This window comes from Dermochelys coriacea, chromosome 8, assembly GCF_009764565.3.
Source record: "Dermochelys coriacea isolate rDerCor1 chromosome 8, rDerCor1.pri.v4, whole genome shotgun sequence".
Taxonomy (NCBI): Eukaryota; Metazoa; Chordata; order Testudines; family Dermochelyidae; genus Dermochelys; species Dermochelys coriacea.
The window spans coordinates 63825691-63843566 of NC_050075.1; the positions used below are offsets into that span (position 1 = coordinate 63825691).

At 40.2% G+C, this 17876-nt stretch overlaps 1 protein-coding gene across 1 annotated transcript in view; it reads right to left on the reverse strand.

Moving 5' to 3' along the window:
* Positions 1 to 1657: 1657 nt before the first annotated feature.
* The window catches only part of LOC119860512 (complement factor H-like), a 114937-nt gene continuing 98718 nt past the window's right edge, over positions 1658 to 17876 (reverse strand). Inside the window, exons 17-20 of the mRNA XM_043490677.1 lie at positions 16352 to 16528; positions 14689 to 14865; positions 7322 to 7504; positions 1658 to 3753 (exon numbers count right to left, since the gene is read on the reverse strand). Of these exons, the coding sequence (XP_043346612.1) occupies positions 3533 to 3753; positions 7322 to 7504; positions 14689 to 14865; positions 16352 to 16528 (758 nt within the window). The 3' untranslated portion in view covers positions 1658 to 3532. The remainder of the gene's footprint in view (positions 3754 to 7321; positions 7505 to 14688; positions 14866 to 16351; positions 16529 to 17876) is intronic.

The following is a 17876-nucleotide window of genomic DNA, read 5'->3' on the forward strand; positions in this document are numbered from 1 at the left end:
TCTTGCCCTCTGAACGCAGTTGTGGAAAAGAGCAGTTAAGAATCAGGAGAACCCTGCCATTAACTCTACATTTCCTGAGTCTTGTGTGATTAAAATCTCACCCTTAATCTTGCATTACATTCATTTTGTGCATCTATTTATATATTTTTAATTCATTAATTTCAATACATACCAATTTGGGCAGGGGCATATCACAATAGTTAGACTTTTCCCATAATTGAAGTTTTCCACCCAGCTAGTCACACAGGAAGCCTCATCCAAAGACCATTGAAAGCACATACATATTTGTGAGGAAAACTCTCATTGACTTCAAAGGGCTTTTGATCAGGCCCTGTGAGACAGTTATTGGGACAAATTCTCAGAGGCACAGGACAGAGGTGTCTGACAGAAAATAGCCATCAGCAATGAGTTATGGAGTTGAAGTAGGCCGTCTCCATGCTAGCTCCAGTCAAAGCTAAGGATAAGTCACTTTACTGGAGTCATTCAGGAGAGGCATTCACCCCACCACAGAGCAGTGACAGTAGTTAACCAGAAGGAATAATCTATTGGAGGGGACAGCTGTACCTGGTTTCAGTGGTAGCCAGAATAACAAAGTACATTTAATGGACTTTCTTAGGGCCAGACTGAGATCCCCCATGCATCCTGAGTAGGACTTTACCTTGCAAGTAGACCCATTTATGTCATTAGAAATTGGAATAGTGACAGCCTGGAAGTGTGATCTCACTCCTGACTACTGTTCTTCTGGCATGCATCTCTCTACAGGGCCTGCCAGAATTTGCCCTAATAACAGTCTCACTGGCCCTGATCGAAAGCCCTTGAAGTCAGTAGGAGTTTTTGACACAAATATACATGTCATAATATTTATTTCGAAGGGACTATGTAACGGGTTCCCCTGTGTAAGTGCAGTACCTGCCAGAGATTGGAAACTTGATATCAGCATCACAGTGTGAGGGCCAATCGAGGTTGGTGGGCTTGGAAGAGCTCAACGGTCCCACAGTCCAGGTTGCACCCCAAGGACCAGTCCCAGACTGCTCACAGCATAAGGTACTACTCAGACTGAAGAACATATCATAAACTGGCCTAAATGTGTATCTACCTAAGTTTGGAAAGGGAGCCATATAACTTAGTATCTAAAAGCCTCACAGTCTTTAATGCTGGAGTGTAATTTGCAGCTCAAGGAGACATACCCGCATTAGCTTTGATTGAGATAGTATGCTAAAAATAGAGGGTGGTCACAGCAGTGTGAGTGGTGGGACAGGCTAGCCACCCCACGTACATCCCTAGTGTCTCTGACAGGCACATACCCAAGGTAGCTAGCCCTTTCCACTGCTCAAGCTACCGTGACGACTATCTGTTTTTAGTATGGAAGCTCGATGATAGCTAGCACAAGTTTATCTCCTCAAGCTGGGAATCATACCCCGAGCTTGAAGTGTAGACATACTCTGGGAGGTAGAGAACTATATTATTCCCTATTTACAAATGGAGTGCTGAGGCATTCAGAGACTAAGTCTCTGGAGTCCCAAGCTAGTGCCCTAGCCACTGGACCACCTTTCCACTCTGCCTGCTTTTTGGAGCTATTTGGTTAAGTTCCAGAATTTGACCAATTTACTGGGGACAGAGCATCCCATCAATGCACACTAGTTTTGGATTTGTTTGTTATTCCCAGCTGGTTCTGGCAAATCAATCAGTCACAGGACTGGTCAACTTTCCAATTTACTGCTTACAGAGGAAGGCAGAAATAGTTTGTTCACATACTGCGAAACACACATAGCTCACTATTGCTCAAGTTATCTGCAGACCTTGGTTCATCTTTGTTTGCATTTTTCATCATACCCTAAAGTTTCCAGTCAGTTTATTTCAGGATGGGGCTGTTAATAAGCCACAAAATATACAAGACAGGAATGTTCAGGTTATCTTAATTGCTAAATGTTTTGTACAATGTTTTCATTTAAAAAAGAAAATTAAGATTATGCATGTTTAATCTTTAACCAAAAGGAACAATCATTTCTATATATTTCTGTTAAATAGATTGTGGTTGCGTCTACTAAATTACTTTATTTTCCCAAAAGTCAATTTTTTCCCCAAAAGTAAAAAGGTCTGAATGTTTTCCTGAACAAAACCAACATTCTGGTACAAGATCAAGGTTGCTAGTGAGATTTTCTCCTTTTGGCCAGGTGGGAAATACTACTTCTACCAGCATATTAGCAAAAATAGGAAGTGCAGAAGCACATGTGATTACGTTTTAAGCATCAAAAAAAGGTTTGGCTTTGATTTGAGTTTGGGGTGAAGATTTGGCTCAGATCTTATTTTATCCAAACCCAGTTGCCCATCCTGCTTTACTTGAAATTAGTCGTAGAAATGTACCTTTGTTCAAAGACATAAATAAATGTGTGTAACCGATACATGTAAACTGTAATCCATGCAAATATGCCCCCCCAAAAAAACAACAACAACCAGGAAACAATCTGAGAATATTACAAATAACTGGTTAATGGATATTGAACGTAAGATGCTGGTTAAAGATACCCTTAGATGCTTATTTTCATTCAGCCTAAGGAACCAATCAGATAGAAAAAAATGGAAAGTAAAAAAGTTACTTGTAAATATATATTTTTGAAGCTAATAGTAGCCCTGGGAGCTTCCAGACTCCTGGCTCCATGGCAGGAAGTCCCAGGTGTTCTCAGTGACTGAACTAGGTCAGTGGCAACTCTGTGGCAGGGAATCTGGAAGCCCTAAGAGACGTGGCTGAACCAAGAGCCTCAGATTTGGGCTCTCTGCCATGGAATTTCATTTTGAAATTTTCAAAATAAATGCTTCAATTATTTGTCAACTGAATTTTTTGAAACGTCCCTTCTGTGAGAAATTCACTTTTTGTTCTGAAACAGAATTTTTTTAAAATCAAAATTCCAGAATGTCCCACTGAAGGGACATTTTGATGTTCAACCAGCTGTAATATTATCTACCACAGACTGTTAATTTCCTTATTGTAGAATTCTTTATAGTCTTGCCTGTTATGTACAAACTTTACAAACAAATGCTCTTGGGGCTTTAGTCAAAGTGTCATGAAGCATGAGGAGGGAGACTCATGTGAATAATTCTTGGCACAGGGTTGGGTGCCAAGGAAAATCTCTTAATGTCATTAGAGGACACTTTAATCCAAAAATATATTTTAAGTATCCAAGATTCCCTGTTCCTTCTCCATTTAAAACACCATTACCAAAATAACCTCTCCCAATTAATGGAGGTACACTGATTTATCCCAGCTGGGGATCTGATCTCATGTTTTTAATTTCTTAATAAACAACTTGCATACTTCTACTGGAATATTCAACACTGATATTAAGCAACAGCTTTTATCTTGTGAACAAGGCATAAATCTCACTTTATACATTAGAATTTCAGAGAATATTATATTTGACTCTGTTCAGTCATCATGTCATGTATTGATTGTATTTTATACACCCTTAGACATCCTCAATAAAAACAAATAAATAAAAAACTTGGCTTAGTGGACAAGTCATCAATATTGTGGTTAAACTAAAGATTGCTTGTTCCTGTGTTTACATTTAGGGTATTCCAGACTCCCCTCTAAACATTGTACCCTAAGTCCAGAAGATGTTGGATCCAATTTATATCCCCATTTACACACAAATTGAACAAAGATCCCTGATAACACATATAATTTTTGCTCATAAGGCCATCTCAGCTGTATTTTGTTCCTCTCCATATCCTCTGGGGTTACAGTACAAGGCTCTGCAAAAAAAAAAAAAAAAAGAAAGAAATGGCACTTTAGTTATTTGCACAAGGGTCTGACCTGGACATTTGACTCAACAGCACTTTATTTGTAAAGTATGTATTCGCAAATGCTTCAAATAAATAAAAAGATCAGTGCTATTTTCTCTTTGCCTCTGATGATACAGAGACAGAGATGCTAAAAGAGTGTAGACCTTCTTCCCTTCTGTCATAGATCCTAGCAAATGCCCCCTTGTGGAAACTTGCTAAGTCCAGCCATTGCCACAATTTTAAGGTCCCTAGGCACACTCTCAGGGCTCAGACCTTTCATGTCCAGGGCTCAGACCGCTGTCCAATTGCCTAGCGCTTGGATGGAAAGATGACTCTTCAGAGTTCCTTGCACCTAAACCCATCCTCTCCCAGAACTCCACCCAAAAGGTGTGAAGCTCCTGGTTTACAGTTTAAGACTCCCAGGGGCACACAACAGTTAGGAAAAAGTACATATACACACACACACACACACACACACACTTTGCACAGCATATAACACATTTGCTCTTTTACTTAATATAAAATGCCGTTGAGCATAGACCACAAAAAATAATAAAACTCTGAGACTGCAATGTCCTACACTAGTTCACCCTGCTCTTGTGTGTCCTTGAGGAACCTTTTGGGAAAGCAGGCAGTTCCCTGCCTCATTCAGCCTGTCACATGCTGGCTGGTCTCTGTCCCTCGTGGAGTTCCTTATGCAGTTTGTGTGACTTTGTTCTCTCCTGCCCCATTCTTCTTCCTGTCTGGCCTTCTCTGTTCCTGTTTGGTTGGCTATTTAAATCCCCCCAGGTTCCTTTGTTTTGTCTTTTGTGTCACTCTCCACTGCTCCGACCTTCCTTTCTCCCTTCAGGATGCAGCATAATTTCAGCACATTAATTTTTTGTGTCATTAACCATAAATATTTCCCATTGTCCCTCTCTGGTGTGTACCTGCTACAGGACTTGTCAGCAATGGTGGATCCATATACATATTGGCAGTTTTCCATAATGCAACACCACAATATCAACCAGATTTCATAAACTGTACAGTCATAGTCCCAATTCATCTCCTGATGGAGAATTATGCAATCAAATGTCTATGGGGAAAATTTCTTCCCAATTAAAACTAGGAAAATAGTGAGAGTAAATAAATATCCACAGATATTCTCTTGACTTCTAATTCATTTGGGATGTGACCATGTCCACACCAATTCTTACTTATTTACAAGGAACACTGGAGATACCATTGGCTCAGTTGAATGTGGGGTGAAGTCACATGTGCATGCCACTACTGGGGTTACACAGGAGTCCCGGTGAGGGGGAGAGTGAACAAAGGATTTAAAAGATAAATAAACTGGTGCGATCAACATCATGAACAGCCTTGATGAGGAGATTGTAGTACAGCAGGCCAAGAGGATGGATGCTGCAGTCCCTCCAGCTGAGAGGGCCAGCCCTTTGTACCATCAGTAAGCAAGGCAGGACAGGGCAAGCAGAGCCAGTGATAGTGCTATGGGGTGCCACAGACACAGGAGTGGGAACAGCCATAAAAGCTGCAGGTAGTAAGGTACTGCTGAAGTTGACCAGCGGGTGGTACCAGTGAGAGTAACTGCCACAGCTGGGTATCTTTTCTCCATGAGTGGAGGCACACCGTGGGAAAGAGCAGGAGCCTGTGGAGGGCAAACTGCTCCTGGGGACCAGAAGGATGAAGCAGGATGGCTGGAGGAAAGCCACAGGATATATTCAGGTAGCCAGAATATAATGAATACCAGGCTTTTAGCCGTAGGAAGAGGAACATTATTCTTAATTAATTATTATTATCTGCTACATGATGCATAGAGAGTAGAACTAGTCAGAAAATGAGGTTTTCTTCTGCAGAATTTCTAACTTTTCAGCAAAATAATAATTGAAAAAAATTGTTGGAAATGCCACCATGGTGCCTTATGGGAGTTATAGTTCATCCATCTCATGATCCCATTCTCCTCAGGCTCCCTGGTTGGACTGCATTTCCCTTGATATGCCATGGTATCCCCCACTGGGTGAGGATAAGATGTGCATCATGGAAATCCCTGGCCATAGTGCATCATGGGAGATGTATTTCAGCTGGGGAGCCCAGCCTACAGTGGAGGATGCCACAGTTGAAGCATTGGAACTACAACTACCATGAGGAACCATATCTAACCACAGCATATCTAAATACAAATTTTTGGTCAGAAACTGAAAACTTTGATTTTCAAGTATTTGGTTTTTCAACAACAACAAAAAATAAAAACTTTACACAGAAAGAAGAATTTTTTTGTGAATTTTCAGTCAAAAAATGTTTAGATGGAAAATTTTTGACCAGCCCTAAAAGAGGGAGTCACATCACTCACACAAGCATCACACAAATATATTAGGGTCAGTCATCAATGCTCATGCTCAGCACCATCTGTGGAGGAGGCAAAGATTGTCTAAAAGCCACTTTTATACCTCCCCTGATCCTGGAGACAGCTGGGGACTGATCCCCACCCCATAACTCAGCAGAATTTAGAGCAGCCACAGGACTACCCAACTTACAAAAGCTAGAATGGTCTCCTAGGGACTGTTCTGCTAGCCAGAAATTTGTTCAGTGCACCTCAATCTGTCTCTGCCCCCTTTGGCCCCTGACATAACCCCTCCTCACCCCATATGGTTCCAGCTTTGTGCCATCCCAGGATTCTCCTCAAGCTGAGAGAATCCTCAGCTGCCCCTTAAAGTACTCTGCTCTGGTAATACAAATAAATAGTAAATAATAAATGGTAATAAATAATAAATTATAATATTTTTTGCTTTTCCAATATTTCACATGACCCTAGCAGGGTCCAGAATCTGTCCCATTTCACTGTTGTGAAATCTTTACATAAATAAGACCCAGAAATTCAGGGCTAGAATTCTGCACTGAGCATCAGGAGCAGAAACAGAAGCAACATTCTCATCACACAGACAGAGCATTACACAAGAAGCTATGCACAAACGTGGAAATATGGGATCGCTCCTATTCCACCTTCATTTGAACCTTTTCTCATAAGAATGTAAAGGTGCTGATGAAGACGACTCTTGTGTAATAAAATGTAAGAAAAACCCCAGACTTTAGAGACAGAAACAGGAATGGCTCTGATATGTAGATAGGTACTAGTGCTAGCCTGAGTTCTGTGTTGCCTACAAATATCAGAGCCCAAATATGGAGTCTACTAAATTTTTCCTCTTTCCTCCTTTCCACATTCTATCCTCCCTAATTATTAACTAACTGGATTCTAAGAGACTCCAGGAAAAGAGGAAACAAGTTCCATATTCTCTGTGTGTAAATAAGACAATCACTGGCAGGTTTTCCCCGTTCACTGCTTTATGGGGCATGTACTTATTGGTGCTCAGAATCCTTTCTGGTTATTTTCCACCACCATCTCCATGGGTTTCACCTCTGCTACTAGTCTCATACTCTGGCTATGTGTATTGTGTGTAAGCAGGCAGCGTTGTTCATCTTAAAAAATAACACAGCTTCATAACTCACTACTGTTCTTTTTCATATAATTGATTTTTGTACATACCTAAGCAAACCGGTGGGTCTGTCCATTGTCCAGAGTCACATCTAACACTTTGAGGTCCCTTCAATATATGCAAACTTTTGCATTTATATTCCACTGTTGAATTTAGTACATATTGTTTTAATGGGAACGAAACAATGTCTCCATTATCAATTCTTGGTGGAGGCCCACACTTTCCACCAGCCTCTGAAATGAAGTATAGAAATAGAGAATAAAACTACTGGGCAGCATTTAGTTACTGTAAATGCTGTAATATGACAGTACAGCACTATTAATTCACTCTGATTTGGAGACCAGAAAAAATCAAAGGAAAAAGTGAAAAATAGCTATCCTGATATTGGAAAAGAAACCAAAATATTAAAAGTCATACTGACATTCAAGTTGCAGCAGTACTGGATGAAACTGATGCCAAACTAGGGTAACAAGATGCTCTAGCTCTTCATGAATTGGTTCTGGGTGGACTTTGAAGCAGGGAATGTATCCTGTTTTGAAATCCTTTGGCTTGCCAGTCATTTCCACCATACTAATCCACCATTCCAACTTAAAATTTGACACACAAAGTAAAGGAGGCTTTGACAAAATTCATCTTGTGCCAAGGCTTCTTATGTGTGCTAGTGTTCCCACTTCTTGTCACTCAAGTAGTCACTGGCCTGTGCAGAGCCTCATTTTTCCCTGAACATGTTAACCACTGAGGTATTTCAGACAGTGGTTCAGTACATTAGAGCATTAGATACTCTTCCTGTGGTGACTAAGTATTGAGAGGAGGAGGAGGAAAGAAAATTAAGAGAGATGAGAGATGGAGGGTAAAAACTAGGTAAGAAGATACAAGTTAAGGAGAGAAATGGAGAAAATGGGTTAAAAAGTGTAACATAAAACACAAAATGAAAAAAGGAAGAAATACTGACTAGATAAGAAAATGAGCAATGAGAGTTCAACAAAGAAATTAAACAAAAGAGAAAAAGAGGAGAAAGATAAGAAAAGGAAAGATGCCAAGGAGAAAAAACAATAGTAACAATAAGAAGTGATGTAATCATGGATGGAGTTAATGCTTCGTTCTCTGGAAAAGGCCTTGGGCCCGACAGATTAATAATGGATTATACAAATATAGGAAAGAGAAGCACCACTCATCATTTGATAGTTACTCTCAATAAATATCAAACGATAATGATTTGATTAGTAAAACAGCCCAGAGTGGCTAAAGGGGCTGCAAAAGATTTTTTTCTGCACGGGAAAGTCATCAGCTTAAAAAGGTAGTGTCTGGAGGGATTGTGTTAGGGCAGAGATGACCTGCAGCATGTAACCCTAGCCAGTTCTGAGCTGTGGAGTTCTCTCTTATGGTTTTTCAACCATCATTGGCCTCAGAATCAGGCTCAAAGCCACTTTTCCCCCACCCATCCCAGCTGTGCTTACCTTATACTCGGCACAGCTGAGGAACTGGCCCTGTGGCTTGAAGGCACTGGCCCACATTTGGAGCCATGTGTAGCCTTTCCACCCTAAGGAAAATTCTGAAAGCCACTGTGCTATAGAGAGGGAACACCTCCTGAGCTCAATGATGTACGGGGGTGGGGGGGTCTGTGCATGCTGCACCACCCCTAAGGAAAGAGGGGGTGGTGTTGCCAACTCTCAGGATTTTGTCATGAGTTACATGGTATTTCATGTGCTGCTGTTGTTTTTTTTAATTCCAACTCCTGGAGTTATGTTATTATGTGAGAATTTCAGCTGTCATTAAAAAAATAAAAAGATGATAAAACTCATGGATGTGGAGGAGCACTTGAAAACATGGCCCAGTGGGTTAAAAAAACAGAAGACAAACAGACCCCAGATTTATTATTTTTAAATATTTTATCATTGTTTAGTGAATCTGATGAGTTTAGCAGGCCTTATTCATAATTACTGAATGCTTGAGGTTGGCAATACAAGGGGAGTGTTCTCCCTTTTGTGGCTGGCCAGATCCTCTAGTCAGTGTGAGCCAAGGCCCCTCCCCTTTCTGTCCTCTTTCCAGAAGGAATTAAAGGGCAACAGGCTCTGTACTGAGAGCAGGGACTGCAATATATGATTGTTTCCCCCTGCCCCCTCCCCCAAAAAAATATTAACAGAAATACCCTGGTTTTATTTTGTTGTCAAAAGAACTGGAAAATTAAAATATTATATTTGTGGAAAATGTGCGTGTTGAGAGAAAAGATCGTTCTGCTGAAAAAAATTAGAAATGTTTCTGTCTACTCTAGTTATTAATAAAGGAAGATTCATAAGCTCTTTGAGGCAGAGGCAGTCTCTTTATGCATATGGCTACAGTGCCTAGCACAATAGGTCCCTAATACTACTATTTTGGGGAAGTTCTATGGCCTGTGTTATACAGTAGGTCACACTAGATTATCAAATCGTATCCTTCTGACCTTGGACTTTTCCTGCCCAAATAAGAAGGTTTCCTAAATAGCTGCCCAAATAGCTATGGTTTCCTAAAATCAAATGCAGTCTATAGTACTTTAAATGGTGGGGCAATGTTTAAGTTAAAGAAACTGTATTTTTTTCCTGAATTTAGAAGTTACTAATACTTTTAAAAGACCTTTTACATTTTGTTCATATTTCATCCATTTAACTTTTCATTTATTTTTATAAAAGTCATAATTACTTAAAATGATTTACATTTATAGTATGATTTTGACTTTAATGTATATAAACAAACAAACTGCTATTAAAAATAAACCATCCCAATCATAATGATACCGGTGGCAACTAAACAAGAAGGTCTTACTCTTTTTCAAGACTACATTGCTTCTGCCAAAGAGAGATTATAACGAGGAGTCCTTGTGGCATTTTAGAGACAAACACATTTATTTGGGCATAAGCTTTCATGGGCATGAAGTGGGTTTTAGCCCACAAAAGCTTATACCCAAATAAATGTGTTAGTCTCTAAGGTGCCACAAGGACTCCTTGTTGTTTTTGCTGATACAGATATCACAGCTACCGCTCTGAAACCAGAAAGATTATAGAAAATATTCTACTTCTTTAACTGCATTACCATCTCCAGCTTCAAATTACATTTTCATAGTATTTTTCCTGCAAATAAAAGGTAAATGGCAACACCATAAGCACACTCACATTATTGCCACAACATTAAAAATAATAATTTTAATGAGCAGAGGATGTTAACATTTACTCTAAGAGTACGATAACTTTATAGCTAATGGAAGAGGAATCATATCACTTATTTTTCTAATTTTTTGTTTCTAAACAAAGCAATGGAATGTACAGCTTTTGGGTTTCCCAGAGGTTCTAGTTGTGTGGGCGGTCTACCTGGCTCCCCAGCTACTTGGGCTGATAAGAAGTTTGAACTTATTTTAAATTTTTCTGATGGAAGAATGCTGAGTAACTGGCCGTTGCTAGGGCTCTTTCTCAATTAGCTATGTTTATAGTATATTTATGTTGAAATTTCCATAAATTGATGACATAATATTATCTTAAGAATTTTCACCCAGATAAAATCATGCCAGCTTCCTCAAAAGTGGTCTCATGTACCTGGATTTTTTTATATTTTTGGGGTGAGCCACAGACATCGATCTCTGTGTTATGGAAAACACCAAATATTTTTAAAATTGCTAATTTAAGGGGGGCTTTTCCAAGTTGATACTCACTAAAGATGACCTAATTCAAAGCTGATTGCACCAAGTTGCATGGCTACAAGGTAGGCCTCTCACTATGAGGGGGGAGGTACATCAAGGTTGAGTAAGCAACTTTCACAAACAATAAGAATCAAGCGTAAGGCTGAGTTCCCTTGCGAGACATCCCAGCTGTTTAATATTATTTAATTTTAGGGTGTGGAATTGTGGTTGTAAGCATGCTTATGTAGAACACTACCCATAAAGTCTTCATGGGGAAAGCACCAGAAGGAAATTTCCCTATGTTAACACAGCCCAAATAATGTCTCATAGAACTTATTCATTAGAGAGTGTGTTCTGCATTCTGTGTTTAAAAGTCCTGAGAGATTTGATATTGTCATTTATGCTAACTCATCTGGTAACTTCTGATAAGTTGTCAAACTTCTCCTTATCAAGAGAGTTCTGTTAAAGTCTGAATTATATCATCTCTGTTGATGTGAGAGGAAAGTATTAACCACTATACAAGATGGAAGAAGCTTTGTAATTGGCTCTGGGATTGCGATTCAGACATTATCTTAATACTGAAACCAAATTATTATCTATTTAACCAATGCAAAGTTATACATTTAATTGACTTTGGAAAAATTCCCTACTTGGGATTTACAACGAAATGGACAGCCATCTCCTCAGACTCCTTCTTAGAATTTATATGAAAAATTTTTTGCATTAATTTGATGATTTGACTAATTTGATTATTTTATTTCAATCCAATATTGAGACTAATTTGTTGATTTCTTGAACTTTCATTAATTTTATTTTTATTAGATTGTTTTAACACTTTACTTTTAGTTTAGTTTAATGAAATAGCAACTTAGCTTTGGTGATATGTTTTCTTGGTTTTATTTTAATTTGTTTAATAGTTTTAGTAACATTTATAAAATCAATACAGTCACATTTCTTTCAGTAAGCAACATGGGTTCAGAAACTTTGAAAGCACAGGGTGGATATTGGCCAGTCAACCTAGAAGCCTGATGAGCTCCCCCTAAATAAGTCTCTTGGTCTCACAGTCTATACAGCGCCCTGACCAGTAGAATTGCCCAGAAAGAGATCCGGGCAATTAGAGTATGTTTTCTTCTTCCTTAAAACCATTATTAATATTATTGAACCTTTGGAAGACTTTTGAGACCAAACGGTAATGACTGGAGTTGAAAAAGCTGTCTTCCCTGTGCAAAAGGGGGGAATTAGCTGTGGGATGGTAAAATGGGAATGTTTGTTAAAAATAAACAAAGGCTAGATTCTTTCAGTTGGAATGCTATAAAACTTCCTCAGAAGGTCTGAGGTTGCCTCAGATAAACTATAGCTATATATCCCTCGTGCACTTGTTTGTAATCCTCTGACGCAGATTCGGACATCAGGCCTTCCTTCCCTGAAAAGGAAGATTTCTTGACACCCCCTTTTCACCCTTTGGTCTTAGGTGTTTGGCCCTGTGACAGAGTGGTCTGGGACTTTGTGGTGTGATATACATTGGGGAGATGTTTTCCTTTTAAGAAATTTCTATTGTTGATAAAACTCTTTTGTTGCAGGTGGCATGAGTGAGTGAATGAGATACAAATGGAGATGGAGTAGGAGAGATCATATTCATTTTTGGTATTTGAACCTCTCTGCTTTATGTCCGTTTATGCTGCAAAATTTTGTTGTTCTACTTCCTATTTCACTTTTGTTGGGAATTAAATGAGTCTCAGAGGTTTAGCAAGCGCTGACACTGGGAAATTAGTTGGGGTTGTCATGACAACAGTTAACCAGGAAAAGCAAGAACTAATTGCCCGGATTTGATTTGAAACACTAGATGAGGAAACACAGTCTGGGTCAATCAGGACAGAGGAAGGGCCAAATAAAAACAGGTTTCTTCAGTTTGTAAGGTGTGGATGATTCCACAAGAGTGGGAGCCTTGTGTGTGCTGGTGGAGCTGAGGCCTGTGAACTGGAATTAGTTAAGAACTAATGCCAGGATACTCAGACAGGAAAGTTGAGGGTAGTATACTGCAACTGTTATGCTGTTAATTTAAAGGCTGAAAGCTGCAGGTATTCTGAATCTGGATGCTGAAACCATTAAACTTCATGTGCTGAGACTGAATCTGGGAAGATTGTGTATGGGGAAAACCAAGTGTGAAACCTGAATTCTTTTTTATTCTTTGGGCATGTTCTTTCCCAGTTTTGGGAAGGATGAAAAGATTATATTATAGAAAGAGAGCACTTGTGACTATTTTATTAAACCTAGACCCATCAATTGAGAAAAGTCCCGGGGACAGGTCCTATGCTCCTGTTTCAGAGGGAGGCAAGAAATTGGGCTCAGGGATTGTTCAAAAATATTTTGAGTAAGTAGGGTTCTCCCTCCACACAAAGAGGTTTGGCTTAATGACTCACCTCCCACTCTGGGGCTTGCCTATGGCTCTCTCAAGGAATGGTTTAGGCTCAAAAATGAACTCTCCAGAAGCATGATGCCTTAGGACTGACTTGCCCAAGATGGGAGGTCCCCATGCTCTACCCCTTTCTGACACATGGGGTTTACCTGGGTCTGCATTTCCTCTGAAGGCTTGAGCATGGAATATTGTGGGAGACCTCTAGGAGACCTTTGACAAGTGGCAGGAGTGGGAAAGGGTCTGGGCAAAAATGCCCCTTAGCCAGCTACATAGTGGTGGCACTGTGCATCTTGTGTCTAATGCTGCCTTTCTGTGATCCTATACGAGGTGGAGCCATTGCAATCTTCAGTCTGCTGCACTGTCTTTCTGGTGTTGCTATTTTGAAGGTGGGGGCATGAAAGTGGGAACTACTTGCCACTGGAGCTGGCTTTTCAAATTCCACCTGCCCCTTTCTCCATCTGATGGAGGGGACAGAGGTGATTGCACCTGGGCTGCTGAAATGCTTCCTGCATGTTGGAATCAGAACTGCATTTTCTTTGCATGGCTTCTATCTTTCATGCCTGGACAGACTTCAAGGTGACCCCAACTCAGACTGGGCTGTGAGATGGAAACTCCATTCTGTTCATCAAGAACACAGAGCTTCCCAATGAGCTACTCAAAAAGGGGGGTGGGATGAAGCAGGAGACACAGAACTTCCTTTTTGCCTTTGGCTTTTTGGGCTTCGCTTTTCCACTGAAGACTGTAGGGACCTGTCACTGCAGCTCGCTCTTCAGAAGAGGAAGCAGTACTGAGGAGAAAAACTCCAGCAAGCAGGCTGAAGCAACCATCATAATGGATCTGTGGCCCTTAGCATGATGAAGAATATATTTCTTTTTCTGGTGCATGTTTTGCAAGTCACATAATATAACAGGGATCGGTAACCTTTGGCACACGGCCCGCCAGAGTAAGCCCCCTGGCGGGTCAGGCCAGTCTGTTTACCTGCCATATCCGCAGGTTCAGACAATCGCAGCTCCCAATGGCTTCGGTTTGCCATTCCAGGCCAATGGGGGCTATGGGAAGCAGTGCCCAGCACATCCCTCAACCCGCGCCGCTTCCCACAGCCCCCATTCGCCTGGAGCGCAGAACCGCGGCCAGTGGGAGCTGTGATCAGCCGAATCTGCAGATACAGCAGGTAAACAAACTGGCCAAGCCTGCCAGGGGGCTTACCCTGATGGGCTGCATGCCAAAGGTTCCCGATCCCTGTAATATAAGGAGAAAGATACAGAGAGAAGTAAAAGCTTCTTAGTATGAATGCAGCTTTTGATTCCAACAGTATCTTCATTTTTAGGATATGTATAAATAATAAAATAAAATACCTCTGCATTCTGGTGGTTCTGACCATTTTTTCTTCTGACATGTCACTGTCTGTGACCCAATGAGGCTCAGCCCTTGTTGACATCGATAGCGTACTCTCTCACCAGGCAAATATCTTTGGTTTCCATACTCTAGAATCTGACTATTAGTAACTACAGGTGGAGGTCCACACATCATATCTAAAAAGATACATGAGCACATTTACAGTCACTGACATTTCCAAGAAATACTTGAAATACAAATCTTTAATGACATTTCATTAGCTGTTTATCACTTCTGTTCAGATCCTCCAGGTAAGGTACGTAACTTATTGTGTTTAGTTTATCAGAACCTTTTTAATTGTAGAAAACCAATTGACAAACCTTTTTAACTTCAGAGATTAATATAATTAATCTGAAATACCCTCAGTCTATAGAAAATAGATCCTGTCAAAATAAACTGATATATTTTTGATGCAATTACAAGTTTGTTAAGTAGTGATGTAACAGACTTGGACTTCTGAAAAACATTTGACTTGGTGCTACATGATAATTTGATTAAAAAACTAGAATAATACAAAATTAACATGTCATATATTAAATTGATTAAAAACTGGCTAACTGATAGGTCTCAAAATATAACTGTAACTGGGAATCATCATCAAGCAAGTGTGTCTCTACTAGGATCCTGTAGAGCTCGGTCCTTGGCCTTATGCTATTTAACATTTTTATCAATGACCAGTTTTATCTGTGCTTGAGTCAGCTGCAGCCCTTGTCACAAAGAGAATATCAAAGAGAATATTGCTGACAGGAATGGGTTGGGATTTCAAGGGACACCAGAACTTCCCTCCACATCCTTCAAAAAAAATGAACAAGACAGACTTCTGAATTCTTTTGAATTATTGAGGGGCTGAAAACATAAGAACATAAGAAACTGCATATAAGACTTTTTCCTAACTTCTCCAAATGAAAACCTCTTAAAGTCAGCTTGTTTGGCTGCAAATATTTGCATCACCTTGATTTTACTCATTTCAAATTTAACTTTTACAACACTTCATTTTTTTTTAAGTTTTTCCTTTCCTGTTTTAAAGGAGATACTAGTTGCAGACTCTGTCACCGACAGATGTCCATATGGACTATGAGAGGAGTGAAGGAGGCACTGTGATTTTACCCAAAGTTGGCAAAATTAATAATAAGCATGTTAAGGGCAGGGCTGCATGACCCCTCTCTTTGAACTGTCCATTGAGCTGGTGAAGTACTGAATGTTGTACCCATTCTAATGGCCAGATTCTGCTTAGCCCTAATACAGGTGCTCACTTGTGGCAAGGGTACAAGGAGCCTTCCCCGACTTTTAAATAGCTTACGTAGGGGCCAGGGAGAATTTCAATCCCTATGCTGAGATGCATGTAAGGCCTGCTTTCTCTCTACTAGTGGAACATGGTTCTAAAAGGGATAGGGAGGCAGGGCCACTGCTTCATCCTTCTACACAATAGGCCATAGAGCTGACAAGCAGTGGACTGGGGAAAACGAGCTGCAACCAAAGAGGGTAGTAGTGACATTCATTCAGACTCTGTTTGCCAAGGATGTTTCAGAAGGGATTCTGCAACCTCCTTGCCTTACTTGACACCCATATACTGGGCAGGTACAATCTGGCATGAATTGTTTTAATAAAAATTCAAACCTCTACCTTCACAAGTTGGAGGTTGTGACCATTCCCTATTAATACAGGTGACATCATTTGGTCCATGACTTTCAAAACCTTTATGACACTGATACTGAACTCTTTCAGCAGGCCAATATCTTCTGTGTCTATGGTCTATGATCTCAGCATTGGCAACTACAGGTGGATCTCCACATGTTGCATCTGAAAGGGGAAATTTATCAATGTGAAACACTTTTATGGAGTATCTTATACTTTATGGCCCATAAAAGAAAACTCCAGGCACTCTCATAACAAAAGTAATGAAACAAATCTGTAAATGTGAGATGAGTGCATTTATTCTGTATTCCTTATTCAGGCAAAAAAAGTCACAGGCTGCAGCACTGGACTCTATATTGTGACAAATAAGTAAATTGAAATATGTTAAAACAACCTGCAGAACTTTTTGATAGTTTTAAAAATGCATATAAGTTCTCTTCGTAGAAGCTGGGAGGAAAAATAATTTGCTTTCCTATTCTGTCCTTTTCCATTTGACAAACAACAAATCCTCTCACAGCTCCTTCCATATCTGAAATTATCAGCATTTGTGTATCAACCTTCGCAGTGAATGAAGCACAGCCATGGAACTGAGTTTGGTGTTAACTTTCTGCTTCCTCTGCAGCAGCAGAGGACAAAACAGTCAAGTATCCTAAAGTATTTATCAAGTCTATCAGTATATCTATCTGATGCAACAAAAGGCATGCGGCACTGTGGGTAGCCAATCCCAGTGTATTCTGCACTGCCTTCAGGTGCACCTTGTGGGGAATTGTCCCTGTGTATTGTGCAGCAATCACTGTATATTTAGGGATACCTATAGACCTCTCAGGAAATTGTGGGTACTTGATCCCCAAATTTCTACAATTTCCCTTGTTCCATCCCATAATATGCTGCTCTCACACTCCATTTTTTAATTGGCTGCTGCAGTCTCCTTAAAGTATTGATCTACTCCAGCTGTATCTCTGACTCAGCTCGATAACTGAAATATCCTTCTCTCTAGTCTTGACAAATGCACTCTTGATCTGGTCATATACATTCAGAATGCTGCTGCAAAGATCATTTTCCGATCCCATCCCTTTGAACATGTCACCCTCTCTTTTAATTCCTCCACTGGCTCCCCCCTTTGCTATTGCATCAAAATATCCCATCATCTTTCATTCACTATCAGCCTCTCAATGCTCCTCTCCAATCGGCCTATGATGCCAGCCTCCACTGCCCAAGTGTTCCATTTTGAAACTAGCACTTTCATGCTTTGTCCCATGGGAGACACTCCCCATAAACATTCACAAAGTAACCTAATTATCCTCCTTCAAATCCCACCTTTAAATTCTCCTTTTCCATGATGCCTACAAAAAAACTTGACAATGTAGGCCATTGGTGTGCTGATACCATTGTCTGTCATGCTAGCCAATAGTGTCTTCTTGTCTCCTTGTACTCCCAGTACACTCTGTATCCATCTGTTGACTCTTGTCTTATACTTAGATTGTAAGCACATTGGTTATAGGGACTGTCTTTT